At 43.9% G+C, this 16306-nt stretch overlaps 2 protein-coding genes across 5 annotated transcripts in view; both read right to left on the bottom strand.

The window, feature by feature from the left end:
- GCC88 (GRIP and coiled-coil domain containing 88 kDa) overlaps positions 1-9795 on the bottom strand; it is a 23128-nt gene extending 13333 nt beyond the window's left edge. The window contains exons 1-7 of one of the 3 annotated variants that reach the window (XM_077666093.1): positions 9706-9795; positions 7077-7176; positions 6525-6694; positions 4185-4430; positions 2137-2295; positions 1340-1489; positions 624-743 (exon numbers count right to left, since the gene is read on the bottom strand). In XM_077666093.1, the coding sequence (XP_077522219.1) occupies positions 624-743; positions 1340-1489; positions 2137-2295; positions 4185-4430; positions 6525-6694; positions 7077-7173 (942 nt within the window). In that variant the 5' untranslated portion in view covers positions 7174-7176; positions 9706-9795. The other 2 variants (XM_077666092.1, XM_077666091.1) reach the window with 2 other exon arrangements.
- Positions 9399-16306, bottom strand: LOC144133202 (uridine diphosphate glucose pyrophosphatase NUDT14-like). Of its 2 annotated transcripts, none has more exons than XM_077666098.1 (5): positions 16128-16306; positions 15980-16023; positions 13013-13077; positions 11299-11515; positions 9399-9800 (listed from the first exon to the last, which is right to left on the bottom strand). In XM_077666098.1, the coding sequence occupies exons 1-5, from the start codon at positions 16206-16208 to the stop codon at positions 9554-9556; spliced, it is 654 nt and encodes a 217-aa protein (XP_077522224.1). In that variant the 5' UTR covers positions 16209-16306; the 3' UTR covers positions 9399-9553. The 2 variants fall into 2 exon arrangements, with proteins under 2 accessions (XP_077522224.1, XP_077522223.1); XM_077666097.1 differs by lacking the exon at positions 9399-9800 and adding an exon at positions 10925-11209 and having other exon boundaries at positions 16128-16294.

The following is a 16306-nucleotide window of genomic DNA, read 5'->3' as shown; positions in this document are numbered from 1 at the left end:
AACTCTACACATTGTACACAATGCATTCTGGCTGGAGAATTTTACGAATTCATATCATCCCAAAATTCATATTAACCGTGTTCGTGCCATCGAGATTCTCTTTTTTATGCATAAAATTATGCCAAAGTGTTCCCTGCTTCTTTTTCAGAGTATAAGCTTAATTCGAAGCTCTGTACATTTTGCTTTTTTACACACCATAGATAGGTGGGTGGACAAGTGCAGAGAATGGGACAGACTGAGTGAGGAATTGAGCGCGGGGGAGTGAAGGTGAGCAAATAGGCGAATGGTGGCAAGCTGGTGGAGTGCAGAGAATCGGGACAAGTAATGACACCTGGTAGTTTAGAAGAACTTCTTGTTGGGCTAGTTGGTGCATTGCTTTGAAGAACCAGGTTGCGCATTCAAAAGAGACAAACACTGGAAAAAGCCAAGAAGACGGAAAGAGCGCAAAATGACACTGTGACTGTATAAATGAGCGAGAGGGTGGACAAGTAAAGAGAGGTGGACAAGCAGGTAGGCTTAGCGAGTAGCGAGACAAGCGAGAAGCCAAGCGAGAAGCAAGAAGCCGATTGCTCAAGTGAGCACATCTGCATGTACGCACGAATAAGCGAACGGCAAAAACGCACCTGCAGGCGACTCTCCAGGCTGGCGACCCGTGCCTCACTCCCTGTCGTCTGCTGGTGCAGACGTGCCTGAACATTCCCCGCCCGCTTCTTTTCCTGTTCCAGAGCAGCCTGGTGCTGGGCCTGGGGGCAGGACAGCTTTTCACCAACCTCTACAGCGTCCATCAGTTACCAAGAGTGACAAGTTATTCATCAACACTTCAATGAACCGATGTGCAAACACATTACAAATGTGTGCAGACCAAATCCAAAAATTCTCCACATGCAGTAATCAGCGGTGTCTGAAACTCAAGTTTTGCTACTGCATCATTGTTCCTGTCTTCATTTTACCTTGCTCTACCTAGTGGTCAAGCTATGTTCCCAAAATATCAGTACTAAACATGAGTGCCACAAGATGCGGTCAGTTTTGGTGTCCACTGACAGGAGATTGACAGTCCAACACATTTCGTGAAGACTGGAACATAGATATGACATTACCTCAAAGATCGTGAACCTGTTATAAATGCGACGCGTAAGTATTTCATACCTCTGTATTTTCTTACTTTAAAACTGTCCCTTCAACACACATTCATAATCTTGCCCAAAGTTTCTCAACATTTGAAATTAAACTGAAAAATGTCTTACGCGAAGACCGATACTGCAAGGTACTGTCGCCTTCAGGATTTTACTTTGGGACTGCCTTTAGGTAAGGTCGCTTAAGGTCACCCCATTTGCCTCACCTTGACCTCCACCAGCTCCTGCTGCAACTTGAGCAGCAGGGGTGAAGGCTGCCGCAGCTTCTCCTCTGAGGCGAGCAGCCGTTTCCGCACTTCATCCAGCTCCTGGGTTAGCTTCTCCACTTTGGCCTCGTACTCCTTGGCCAAGTCCGCCTGCACAGTTCACACTCATCATCAGTGTCCAATCAATATGCCTGGCCCTGCCGCTACCCTCAGCTCAACATTCGCGTTGTTTCAGCAACAGCAGGGAGCAACACTAGACCAGAGAGGTCACCTGCATACCCCTGGAACAAAAATCTGACTCTAGCCAAAAATAACCTGAATTATTAGTCCTTTTTTTTTTAATGTGCGTTACACACCTCTTCGCCCAGGCAGGGCAGTTGCCCCAACTTGCTATCTAAAATAGTAAAGTGATTAGCACTCTGTAGTTTAGAAGAGCAAACTGCAACTGACCATGAACAAACTGCAGACTGTACTACAGAGCGCAGAGCAACTCTTTGTCATGCAGAATATCATGAACAAGGCTTTTCCATGCATGTCAGCACTGCAAGGTTGTATGTACTACAATGCCCCCTTCCAAGAACAGAGAGAGACCTGCACTGCAAAATAGTTCAAGGAAGGTAATGCACATTTCTTAGAAAATTTTGAATCCATCTTTCAATTTTAGCTTGTGACAATCTGAACTAATTTTGCACATCATGGCTGAGACAAACTAACGTGTCAACTATAAGAACACGTCTGAATGATCATCAGCTTGTCAAGAAAAGAAGTGCTCCGTCCCTCTATAACTTGTCCCTCACCTGCGCAGCTTTTCGCGTGGCCTCTTCAAGCTTGTCTTCCAAGTTGTCGCGCAGAGTCCGTTCCTCGGAAAGCAGGCGTTGAAGCTCCCTCAGCATGGCCGCATGGTCGCTCTGTTCTTGCTCGCGAGCCATCTGCTCGTCACGCAACTTTGATCGAAGCTGCACTCGCAAAATGCCAGAAAAAAAAGGTGACACTGAGTCATGGCTACTTAACTGTAAAGCACCCCTCCCTTCATCAACTCCCCTCATATTCTCATCCATGAAACCTGCCCTGCAATCATGAAAACAAAAGTGCTCCTTTAGTGCATCAAACATGACTGTAATCCGATGGAAGCCAACAAAAGGCTTAACTGGTTTACTTCATAACCTCCACACCATCTTAGGATTGTGATAAAGCAAAGTATCTGCAGAACAGCCAGCAAGACAGCTGGCTGGCAGAATGGCAACGTGGTGAAGGAAACATGCACGGTATAAATTCAGGCAATGCCACTACACATCTTCCTTTTTTTTTTTGCCTGCATATTGTCTTGGGCGCTGCTCCTTCATTGAGATATTTGACAGGCTCTTTACGTCTCATAAAAGAAGATGGAGCAACTAAGCCAGGCACGCAAGTCTTCAAACTGTGCACTGACAGCTAAACCTCCCTGCTATATGGCACAATCGAGCCATGAAGCTGAGAGAGCTTATGACCAGACTATTCATAGAAAGACTAGGTAGAAAGAAAAACGCGTGAAAGCTGAAGACGCTCCAGCTTTATTTCCATACACATGCACACAGTAACCATTCTAACTGTGACACTTTCAGCAGTCTGGTTCTTTTTCGATTCCCTGTGTTTCCTTGTCACCTAGTGTCAGGAATAAGTTAGTGGGGCCTTGTATTAGAGGCCACTACCTCATCTCCTAACTTCCTTATTGCGGAATAATTGTGTGCACAGTGCTGTTAAGAAAAAAGTGGAGGATCAGTAGCCTCATCACGAGCAGCACAAAAATCAAACCAGTCCAGAACTGATGATGATGATTATGATGACAATAATGCATTTTTATGGCACAAAGGTAGCGTTAGCCAAAGAACGTCATGGCGCAAATGTGTTTTTCGTCTATCACAGACCCATTTCCCAAGCATTTCACCCAGATAAGCTGAGCACCAGGCCAAGGGAAAGCTTGCACCCATTGTATCACCTGTGGGCACCCAGCGGCACTGAGGGTGGAACCCCACGCCTCCCGCATAAGAGTCCAGATGCCATGCTATGTGCAAGCACTAGCATTTCCTCAGGCAACTTAAAATAAATGTCAGCTCTGCTGGCTTATTTTCACATTATCAGCTGACACACTCCCCATAAGCTGCCCACATCTGTTTTTTTTTTTTAAGATCTCATGATCGTCGTGGCCCGTATGAGGTGACAAAGTCATGTAGCAAGGACACACGTCTGATGAAACCCATTCAAAGGAATGCTGAGAACAAGTCCATCCAATTTTTGCTCTTAGTAAAAATAAATTTTACAGTTCTTTCTGGGTGTGTTGGTGTCTTTCCGGCTGTGAAAGATGCATTTATTGCCATGAAAAATGAATTTAAATATTTTGCTGCCATTCGCTTCAGACTTGTGACCTCTACCCTGAAAAGGAATCTGTGATCACCATATGAAAGTGGATGGCAGTGCAGCCCAGTTTCTGGGATCTGCTCCGAAAAAGACTGTGTCAACGCACTGCAGTTTACTTCAGAAATGGGCCAGTGATGGTAACACTGAAATCCCTTTTTTTTGCTTTTTATAAGTTATAAAAGCTCTGTTTTCAGTGAAAGTAGCTTTTTTGAGGTGAGAACATGGTTACATATTGACACAGGCCAGCTTCAAATTGTCCTCAATGTCCCTTTAATTGGGTCAAATGACCGCACGGTAACAACAATGGTTCAGGTGGACCAATAATTATCATGCAATGCGCTAAACTTCTTAAAAAATGACCCTGCACTTCCCTACACAATGTGACAACCTTAAAAGGCGATGCTAAAACTAGCGTCACATTTCGTGAGAATGCGCCTTCAACCCCGTATACCTCGGCCATCTTGGCGTCCAGTGAGGCGGTCTGCTCAGCTGCATTCTTCTGCGCTTCCTCAGCCTGGCGAAGTGCAGCCTCCTTTTCCTGGATGAGTCGCTTGCGGTCCGCCTGGAAGGCAGCTTCCATGCGGGCCTTCTCTTCCGAGAGGGTGGACAGTGCCTGGGACAGCGCAGCTACGTGGTCCTCCGAAGACTCATCCTGCGTGGAGTCGCTGGCGGAACTTGCATTTCCTTGACCCTCAGCCTGCAAGGATTACAGTGGGCAGTGCTCCAGTGATGAAACCTGCCTCTTCTCTAGTGTCACACAATCAACAATAGGTAGTAATGTCCACAAAAAAAGAAGCCTTGCAATTTAAAACACTTTGTCTCAGCCAGTACAGAAATGCCATAAATTAAACACTATTGGGACAAAAAGCATATGCCCGCCTTTATTCTCCCAACAGCATGCTACAGCACTCAACCATTCCTCAAATACACAACTAATGCTACCACTACTGTACAAGTGTAGCGTGCTGCAGGCATAACATCATGAACACTCTTCACATTGGACCAAGAAACTCACTTGAGTAAAGCAGCGAGTTGGGCGACTTGGCACTGGCTCATGATTGAAAGAACATTACTGCGCTAAAACAGAGACAAGGGCTGCCACATAAGAAACAAAGGACATGCACAGACTCACTACTAATTTTATTGCAACAAAAAGAATGAATATATACAGAAAAAAATGTGAAATTTAATGTCGGTGTCATTGACTTGCTTTCAGTTTGCGTAGGTGCTTTTGTTTGTATGGTTCGCTGGGTTTCCTCTGTATATATTCCTCCTGTTTGTCCCAGTAAAATTAGTTGTGAGTCTGCACATGCCCTTTGTTCCTTGCATGGTCAGTCCTTGTCTCTGTTGTAGTGCAGTAACGCTCTTTCAATCATAAACCCACTTGGGCAATGCTCTTCCATTGCTTCACTATCACAGACGCTATTCTTAGACACGAGGCAATAGGACGCAGCCATTAGTACAATAATAAAAAATACAAGAAAAATACTCACCTTATAGTAGGTAGTTAGAACTGTAAAAGTGACTAATTTTTACTTGCCATAGCAACATAGTCGGTTATGAGGCATGCCGTAGTAGAAGGCTCTGGACAAATTTTCACCATCTGATATTTTTTAACATCCAGTGAAATCTAAGTACAGACACATTTTTGCATTTCAAATCCACTAAATCTAGTCGCCATGATCAGGATGGACCCAGTCACCTTGAGGTCAGTAGCCAGAACAATACCGCCTTTGAGCCACAGTGGCAGGTCGATGTGTAAAATGCTGCATTAATACAGTTCGCACAGAGTTTTAGTTTTGCTAACCCTCCTTCACTTCAAATATGAGGCTTCACTGTGGTGAAGTAATCGTTACGCTAAACGAATGCTGCTTGCAATTGCTTTTCACTAATTGGGCCAAGTAGCCAAGAAACCGAGTTGGTTCAAGTTGAGCTTTGACTCATATACGTCTAAATATAGCTTGAATTTTCACGAAGTTCACCACTCTAGTTCAGGTGATCAACGTTTCTAGTGACTGGAACGGAGCCTGCAAGGTGGTTTTACAGCATTAGCAGTATAGTCCGCTTTCCTCCGAAGCCTTGACCCATCCACCTCCACCCACCAGTAGTGGAACGGAAAAGCAATAACAAAATCAAATTTAAAGATGCAATGGGAAGGCCATCAGCGTGAAAGTGAAAATGTGAACGCAAAATGTAAAACCAAAACTGGTCACTTCCCCCTACCCCTCTTTGAAATGTTCACCTCACAAATTTCCTTCTTGGTAGCTGAACACATGAGCCAACATCGAAAAGTACCTTTAGCTACACCACTGCCTATCCCACCACGGCCCTAACCCCTCACACTCGTTGTCTTTATTAAAATAATGTTTTGCCACCACCACTACCATGAAGAGCACAAAGGTTGTTAAGTTTGAAGTCACATAAGGGATCATCACGCACTAAAAATTCTGTAAACAATAAACAGGCAGGTGTCATGTAATCAGCAACCAGAGTCACCCTTTAGCAATAGACAAGACCAAGCTGAAAATTAGTAAATTTCACTGAAGCCTTGATAACCACATATAACAAACTATCATCTCGGGAAAAATTCAGTTACATGCTCACGTAATGCTGTGTCTACAGCTTGCTATGCGTGAAGTCTACGAACACATGTTCACCTGCACTAGGATGACTAAGAAACAATCCAAGAGAAATGGCAACTATTCTTTAAACCCCCTGAAATGTGACGAACATCAATAGGAATTCAACATATTATTTCTCATGATAACAACGTTCACAAAAAATTTCTTACTGCTGACAACGGGCTGGGTTCTGCATTGCTTTCACTCTGCTTTCCGGTCAAGGACTCGCTTGATGCACTTGAACGGGCTTTTTCGCTGGCTTTCGATGATGTCAGTGCTTTCAAGCTCAATTCTAGAGCATCCTTCTCTTTCTGTAGGCTTTTGTAGGCCCGAATAAGGTCTGCAATGACACGTACATGCACAGCAATCAAAACACTATGGACCTTTTTTAATCGCTTGCATCCTATGCAGTGCAACAGCTTAGTTACAGTTGAATATAGACGTCAAGGAAAATAACTAGAAGAATGAAACTGCCGTCGCAACTTTCATCAAGGTGCTATGACAGCTTCATCATCAAAGCCGACATTAGTTCTTGATGAAAGCTGTCACGACAGTTTCATCGCAACTAGTCCCACACACAACTGCAGTTTCTGTTTGACCAATGCACCTCAAACTTTGCACATGTGTCAAACAGCAAACTGTGTCACTTTATAGAAGGGAAGATTAAACAGGGTGGTAGGCGCGTTAGTTAATCGCGGAAAAGAAATCACCGGTTGCACTACCTCCGAGCCTGGCCTCGTATCGCTGGAGTTTTTCTTTTTGCGTACAGATGATCTCGCAAAGCTCCCTGCGGTTTGCCTTGTCCGGTATGGTAGCCATCTCCTGAAAAACACAAAAGTTGACGTTACCGTCAAGTCTGGCCTTCACTTTCAGAGTTTACAGTGTACACAAATGACTGCAGGCCGACCAGGCGCCGTCAGAATACAGCGCTCGATGGGTGTCTTACGTGTAGACTGCCTTCCGTAGCCATAACTTCTGGAAACTGAAGCGCGAAAATCGAGAGGCAAAATGTATTTTTGATAGCTAGAACGCAGATAAAATCGACGTGATGACATCCTCACGAAGGCGAAACAAGACGATGTCAGGAAGGTGTGTTGGCTTACTTACCTTCGCTCTTCAAGCTGACAGCTGTTTGGAACGATCGTAGACCGGAATATCCTTGCACTCGACGCCGATTCAACCGAGCGGCATTACGATACCTACTATGTTCTGCATGTTGACGTATCGCTGTTAGCTGACAGGAAGCAAGGCGACAGAGAGATTCGAACAACCAACGCGCAGCAAAAGGCAAAAATAACTAAACACATCAACAACAAGAAATATACAGAAAGGATTGGATTGGCTACCTTCGGCTTGCTTTATTTAACTTGACCCAGTAACGACGACAACCGAAAAGAAAGGAAAGCGCGCTTTTACGATTATGACTCAGTTCTCATCTCGTTGGTATGACTATAGTGTTCTAGTATGACTTAATTACTTGTGCGCTTGGAAAAGAAAATAAGAATGCATTCTGCAGTGTTTGTGTGGTTTCGAATCATCGAAGCCTGCAAAATAGTCCTCTGGGGAGAAAATCTGTGGACACCTCAACCACTTACGCCATGAGGTAACGGGGAACGTGGGACTGAAATAAGAGAGAGAGCCGCTGTAGTGGAGGGAGCACTGTAGTGAACTGGACTTACTTCTACTACTTAACTGCGTGTGCCGGGTTCGAACCCGACCGCGGCGGCAGCGTTTCGATGGAAGCGAAACGCAAAGGCGCCCGTGTGCTGTGCGATGTCAGCTGCACGTTAAAGATCCTCAGGTGGTTGAAATTATTCCGGAGCCCTCCACTACGTCACTTCTTTCACGCCCTCCTTTATCCCTTCCCTTAAGGCGCGATTCAGGTGTCCGCCGATATGTGAGACAGACACTGCGCCATTTCCTTTCCTCGATCAGAAACCAATTCTCAATTTTTTTTCCTTAACTGTGTCACCACAGTAAAACAAAACTGCAACAAATTATTTAAAGCACACCAGGGCTATATCAATATTATTTCTCCAACAGGTGTGTCATCATTTACACCGACCTGAGCATAGTTACCAGGAAAAGGTATATTACGAAACATAACATGTCTACTCTCAATATTTCCAAAGGGGGCGGGGTGGCCGGTTTTCTTTTGGACACTGCAGTGTAGCTTATACTTATACTGCATTCATAGCGCTACAAATTCCAAGAGGGTGAGGTCGTTCATCATCTTCGAGTTTTGTAGAGGCGGGGGTGTCGCCTTTGCTAAACCCCATACAACCCCAGTATAGGCTGCAGTTACTACTGCCTTTTGCACTATTTTGAATATTATGCAACCCAAGCTGTGATCTGGCATTTTTCACTGTCAGCAGCGATACTATATAAAAGCAGTTTTCTTTCTTTAGTGTCCAATTCTGACCTCACACAGACAAAAAATTGCTTTTCCTCTCAGCATGAGCACAAAATGAATTTATTTTCATGTTAAACCTTTTCATGTTCAAAAGGCACCTTTTGGGGAACTTACCAATGTTGAAAGTCTGTACAAAAAACAGGCCGGGAGCCATTGAGCTCCTAATGGTCTACGAGGACTATACACATATCAATGATAAAGAACAACACAAAAGCTACTAATCTAATAAGCCAAGCATGGAAACTGAGTTTTCAATGAGATGACTTTGTCCATGGTGCATTAATGATCATTTGGTTAGCACTCTACTACTAAGCTGTAGAACGCCATTCATTTGGTACACCATCATGATATTAACTGCAGTTATTAGTAAACAAAATAATAGTGAAGGCTGCACTTTATTCTGACATATATCAATCAAAGAAGAAACATACAAGCATAACTTTTATCAACATTTTTATTACACACTTGCATTATACCTATAGTGACAAATGGAAATGTAAGCATAAGCAAGTGCAGTAATACTGAACAAGCACACTGCATGATGTACTTTTATTAAACCAAAATGTCCGCCAAGGTTGAAATTAAAGGATAAATAAAATTGCTTCAACATCATGTGCAGACTTCTCTTGCTTTTATACTTGACTTCTATAAGAGCAGTGCAGTACGTATGTCTCGAGATGCATCAGGCAGTGACGTTTTGGCATGAATATATGTGCATTGCATAACAAGTAAGTGGAATTCAGCATATCAAGAGTAAAGATGTACATAAACTCTACCGAATATATTCTAAACATGGTTAAGACCTTTCTGCTGCTTTGACTTGACCTCTAAGAACCAGGTAACGCCGAAGAGAAGTACAGCCGGCTTCATGATGCGGTCGTCAAACAACACATTCTTGGCTTCGGCTCTCGTCAGCTCAACCACATCGATCATCTCACCTTGCTCTTCAAGACCTCCTCCAGCAGTTTTCTTCATGTCGTCAGTGACTTCTACAAAAAACAGCTCGTCCATTGCACCTTCAATTACGCCAGCCCTGGGAGCAATAAAAAAGTGACTAATAATGATCAACAATAAGCAAACATCACTGTAGGCTATGAAGCACATCTAAATGAATGGCTTCAGGCCAATAACAACCACATGGGGTTGTTTCATGTGCACCTGGGGGGCTACGGGGATTAAAGGAGGTTGCCACCAAGCAGGTTGAGATCTGCACACTGATTTTTGTGCCTAAATAGACATCTTACACAATGCATCTATAGCAAACACAGCATAGAACACACCTAAATATAACTTGAAACACGTAATGCAGAATGAAATCGCTCAAGTGCAGTACACTGTCACATAAGAATTCATACAAAATTTGCTGACATTTGTGCACAGTTCTAATTCAGTTTGTCCTGTTCCAAGTCATTCTTCACGAATTACTTGGCCTCCACTATGAATGACTCCATGCACACAATACAACACAAAATATTGGTGAAATAGTACGTACAACAGACGCTAGTTTCACAAAACAGCAGCAAACGTTTTGTGGCAAGATTATTAGCACAGTATAGCTATTATACTTTCAACAAAATGTGAATTTCAAAATTCTTTTTAAATCACTCCTTTAATTCCACTAGTCAAGAGATTTTACAGTGCCTTGGGACAGAGATGTTAGTGCTTCAAAGTCTACAGACATCTTTAAAGGAGTGCCACCTAACTACACATTAAGATCTCACAGGACGAAATTAACAAAATAACGCTAATTATAAAACCTGAGCAAGCTTTAAAACAATTTAAAGCGGACAGCTGGGCTAGTTGGTGATCTTTATATTCAATGCACGTGGTAACTAGCACTAAAGACAAAGACAGAAGAATCAAGTGTTCGTGGTGTCCGTCTCTCTTCTGTCTTTGTCTTTCAAGCTAGTTACCATGTGCATTGAATCTATGAAACAAGCAGCTACTTGTCATGCTTACAGTTTACGCTAAATTAAGCCATGGAAAGACATTGTGGGTCTGTCGTCTCAATGGCCTCACGCGACTGTATAATTTTTATAAGGCATTTGGTGGAGCATGTGCATTTATCCAACAAAGTGCAGCAGCGATAACGAAGCCATACGCGTTTGTGCTCAAGAACATAAGCAAAGAGCAGACTCACTTCCAACGTAGCAACGTGCAAAATAACAGAAAGCAATGCTACCTACATCCACGCCTCCTATCACCCTAGTCGCAACACTCAGAGAACTGAGCAAAATTTACTGCCGCCATTAGCCCGGCAAAATGCAACAGCAACTGAACATGGCCATGCATATTAATAAATTTTAAAGCGCAAAAAAGCCGTGGATCACTTGCAGCAGTGTGGGCACCCCGGCCATGGCGAACTTGACAATGTGCAAGCCGGTGTGCGCACTGGCCATGACGACACTCATGCTGCCTGGGAGCGCAGCCTCAGCAAAAGTCCTGCGAAATTTTTGCAGACACTAACAGAGGCACGATTGTGGTCTACCGGCACTCTAACTCGATGAAGGAATACACGAGGCCATTCATACCTAGATGAGGTGACCCTTTGTATGTTGGCCAATGGCACATTGTATCCACACTCTTCCAGTATTTCCTCACGCATGGTCTCCACGGGAGTCAACTTTTTGTTGTCCATAATGCCCGCACACAGCTCAAGTGTCACACCTAAGTTGCCTGGATACTTGCGTGTGTCAATGGGAGAGCTCGAAGCCAACTCATGTGCTGGGATCTGACTGCAGTAAACCGCTGAAAGAGTTGTGAGAATTTCCACCAACACACACACAATCAATATCTATAGGTTGCATATCATCATCATTAAAAAATATCACATATTCTGACACACCAGATGCATACCCAAGTCAGTATAACTCTATGAGGCCAAGAAGAGACACATGTCTGCTTCAGTGAAAGATGAAATTTCTATGAACAAAGCACATAAGCTACTTTGATCATTCCAAAAATAAACTGCTGTGTACAGTGATGAAAAATGCAACTAAATAGCACAGTCAATCATGAAAGCTAATAAGACCTGAAGCTCTTAACTGATGATAATGGTAAGAAAAAGACCAAACAAACCTTAAAATCACTATTCACCAAGAATTTTTTCACAGTGGTATATAACTAGTTCTCTGATCAAGAGTACTGTTAACGTTCACACACCATATATAATGTTCCCTTTGCTGCATTCTCACTCATAGTGTCCCAAATTGGTTTTTATTTGTGTTTCATAGCATAGCAATGAGAATAGTCGTAAAAGTGTGTATATATATATATATATATACTGTAACATGATTCATTTCGGCGATGAAGCGAAAGAAATGAAAAGTGTGGAGGAAAAAGAAGCTGGTCGCCCCGGCCGGGTTGAACTCTCCGACCCCGTCACAAAACGTCTTAAATAGATGCCCCAGACGTGCTCAGTGCCTGCCGAGTATGTAACGGTATATATATAAGCATAACCTCAACATTTCCATCAATCGCTCTCAAAAGTGTCGTTGCCCATTTCAAGATTGCTTGAAGATGTGTAATCCCCACCCCCTCCGTTCCAAGTCCTTTAGTGGTCACTCCCACCTGCGACTTAAATGTTTATGGTTTATGGGGGTTTAACGTCCCAAAGCGACTCAGGTTATGAGGGACACCGTAGTGAAGGACTCTGGAAATTTCGACCCCCTTGGGTTTCTTTAACGTGCACTGATGTCGCACAGTACACGGGCCTTCAGACTTTCGCCTCCATCGAAATTCGACTGCAACAACCGGGATCGAACCCGCGTTTTTCAGGTCAGCAGCTGAGCGCCATAACCACTAAGCCACCACGGCGGTGCGAATTAAATGTCTGGCAATTGTTCACATGACAATTAGCACGAATGTCCAGAGGCCAGTTATCATGCACTAGCTAGCTGTAGAAAGATTCCACAACTGATTTATATACCAGCTGAAGCCTCAAACTGGAAAATACAGCATGCGAGGCTGACAGAATTATCTATATGTCAAGAACTTCATGGTCAACTCTATCAGATGCAGATGACACAGCACTCAAATGCATGTCAGTTTCAGTTTTACAGGACACCACAAAACAAACAAAAAGTTCAAGCCTAAATACGATAGATAACACAGCCTGCATGTGGTGTGTAGATTTGTCACCTTTTTTGTTCCATTCCATAGAAAATAGAAAAACTGGGGAAATAAGTGGCAATAATAAGCTCCCAAGATCATGAGACAAAACGGCTGAGAAAACGATGGTTTTACCTGGACGAAACTGCTTCACAAAGACGAGTACATCCCTGGTTGTATTGTGTATAACAGCTGAGACACTGTGAACAAAGAATTCATCTCCTGTCAGATTTGCAAGCAGTCATGCACATCCGTGACGTGGCTTGGCCATTCCAAGCAAACAGTAGCAGAAACTTGGCAGTTACGAGTGTTTGAGCAAAATATGAGATCCAACAAACTGTGATAAATGGTGAAAATATAAACCTAAGCCCATTCACGCTTTCTCTCGACAAGGCCAATGTCTTTTTGCTTTTGCTGGCGACAAAGTTGGCACATCTGCACTACAGAAATGACCAGCATTATATAATCGGCATTTGGGAACCTCTGAATGAACGCTACACCAATTGAACGCTACACTATGGCCAAAAAACAGATTCACTCAGATACTGCGAAAGCGAGTAATCTGCCAATCAGAATGAGAGAGAGAAGGTAATTTAATGAAAGGAAAGGTGGAGAGAAACTTCGCAGTTTGAGATAAATTCATCCTTGTCTGGCGATCACAACAAGGATAATCACCTGTCTGGAGCAGTCACTGTTATCAACTAGGATGGCAGGTCACTCGCTTTCGTGGTATATCTGACTGCCTCTGCTTTTTGGTTGTGCTCTTTCGGTGCAGCGTTCATTCAGAGGCGCCCAAATGCTGATCAATTGATGACACTCTGTGGGCCATTTTTGTAGTGCCTGTGTACTACGTGTGTCTGTAGGCCTGTGTACTTTGTGCTTCTTTGAGACCTCTCCATCGAGAGTGCACAGATGTAAAAATATCTGCATTTTTGGACTATTTTAAACATATTCTGAGAGCTCACGTCACCATGCACTTTGCACATGCACATGTGCTTGCCACACACACACACAATAGTGTAGCAGGTGATATGAAAACACCCAGGGAGTAATATTGGAATGGTCTCTATATATAATGCCTGTGGTTGCATCTGCAATATTTTTGCTTATTGCACACAAAATCTGTAACCTTTTACCTATCAGCCATGGCTGAACCTAGACACGTTAGTTCACTGCAAAGTACAAGACGGAATTTTCTTCAACTATGAAGTTTCTGTGAAAGCTTTGCTGTTGATCACTTCAGCCTCACTTTGCCATCTGCTTGCCGTCCTAGTTGATAACAGTGACTGCCCCAGACAGGTGATGGTCCCTGGTTTGGTCCTCAGACAAGAATGAATTTATCTTCAACTATGGAGTTTCTATGACACCTGTATAACATTCCTTTGTAGCCATATGGCTACAAAGGAATGTCTCCCTTAATTATTTCAAATCTGCTCCATATATTGAGAAATTTCCCTATAAACACACTAGCTTCTGATATAGTTTCACTTCTAGCTCCCCCTAGAAGGATGGCAAGTAGAAATTTTGTTCATTGACGAGATAGTTAGCCTAGCGAGTGGTGGCCCAGACAGCTTCTTATCAGAGCCTCCTCCATCCTATATCCCTCGATCACGTCATAGCTGAGGTGTTCATCTAAAGCGAGACAAAAGCTCCTTTGCAATTACCTCATGACAGATTTTCACTAATTTAGTGGTGGTATGTGATTATGAGGGAATGGAGAGGGCATGGACAGTTTTTGCACTGTCAAGCGCGTATGAACTTACTGAACTACAGCATTGCATAGGTGAGGGTTCTATGAGGCCTTGTGCATGGCGCTCCCATGTGGACTAGCTAGTTGAAAGCTTTTGTGACATATGCCATTGTTTTGGAACTTTTCATATATACACGTGTTTTTGCATGGATGGATGGATGGAATTCTACGAGTGTAGTGCTGTATATCCTTAGGCGCGCAATATTTGTGTTTCGGTCAGGGCTTGTAAGGTGAACTGGCGGCCTTGTCAAGCGAACGCATATTCTGCCGCTATAAAGTAAATGCAATTATTATGCGTTGAAAATAACGCATCGCCTTTTGGCCTCGATTCTTTTCTGGGTAGTTTACCTGGATGGTCGAACACATTATCTGAGTGTTGGTTATGTTAATTACTCCTAGTATTCTACTCTACGTAAGTTTTATTCGGTCTGCATTTGAATCAGATTAGATATAGTTCGCGCCTTCAACGATCGACGTACAGTATGCACGGAGACTTAAGCAGCTAGGTGCAGTATGTTTACATAAGGCTTCTAGAACACTAAACGACGCCACAGTATAAATTTGGGAACATGTGCAACAGATCTACCGCAGCCATATGGCTGCAGCTGACATTCGTCGACGCGCGATCTTATTAGAGAGTTATAGCATAGCGCGATCCGCTACCGTGATCCGTATCCACGGGCGCCACTGCGCGTGCGCAGAACGCCGTGGGGGCGCCAGATGGCGCCACGTTCCCATCAGCTGCGTGCGCGCCTGCCGCGTCGGCGCGTCGGGACCAATCAGCGCGTATGCAGTGGTGCCCCGCAGAAGCGGATCAGGTAATGACGCAGTGACCGAACGCTCCGCGTGTGCTACGTGCCCTGGACGCCCCACTCCAGCTATTGTGTTGTGCGCACGTGCTTTTCTTCATTGTTTATGGACATCACACGCGCCCGACCTATATATTATAGTGTTGCTTCCGTAGCGATGGCAGATGCCGGGGCTAGCGAAAATCTTTCCTTCCTTTTTTATTATTTTTACAGATAAACTACTACTATACTACTACTTTCTAGTAAGAAACTCTCTCTGCGATAGCCCTAGCGGCGAAAGGACTAACTATTTAACGGGCGCGCGTGAGCGCTGTCAGCACAAGTATGACAAGTCTAGTATATATATAGTTTTGCGCCTTGAGCGAAAATGCTTACAGAAAATTCCCGCGGAAGTCCGTTCCTTGGACGATGTCTCACAACCACACGATTACGATGAAAATTTCAATCCGAAGGTCAAGGTAAATGATTTTATCCCTCACCTCAAGCGCGCGTTAATTTAATTAGCAGTCCGAAAGCTGACTCACCGAGACACTGTCTACGTACCTGTCGTGACTCTCCATAAACTCACATATTCTCTCCTTTCCGTTCTGCGGGTGCAGTATAAGAGAAGCAATAACGGTAACCAGTTTACAATGGGACGATTTTGGCAGACGTGCTTCGGCGCACCTGATGCCGAGTGCGCGCTTCTCACCTGCTTGAAAAACAGTCGCTTAGGCTTGATGTACGCAGAATTCTTCAGCTCCGTAACTCGAATGTCGTCGATTTTATCCATGACTACTCGCAAAACCGAAAATGGAGTGCGTTGCACAAGCAGCTGGCTGCTGCGCCTGTCTGGGCGACCGCAAACAAACGGACCGCCCTTCCTCACCA

This window comes from Amblyomma americanum, chromosome 5 (genome assembly GCF_052857255.1).
Source record: "Amblyomma americanum isolate KBUSLIRL-KWMA chromosome 5, ASM5285725v1, whole genome shotgun sequence".
NCBI lineage: Eukaryota > Metazoa > Arthropoda > Arachnida > Ixodida > Ixodidae > Amblyomma > Amblyomma americanum.
The sequence above is the reverse complement of the archived record's forward strand: the minus strand, read 5'-3'. Positions and strand labels throughout refer to the sequence as shown.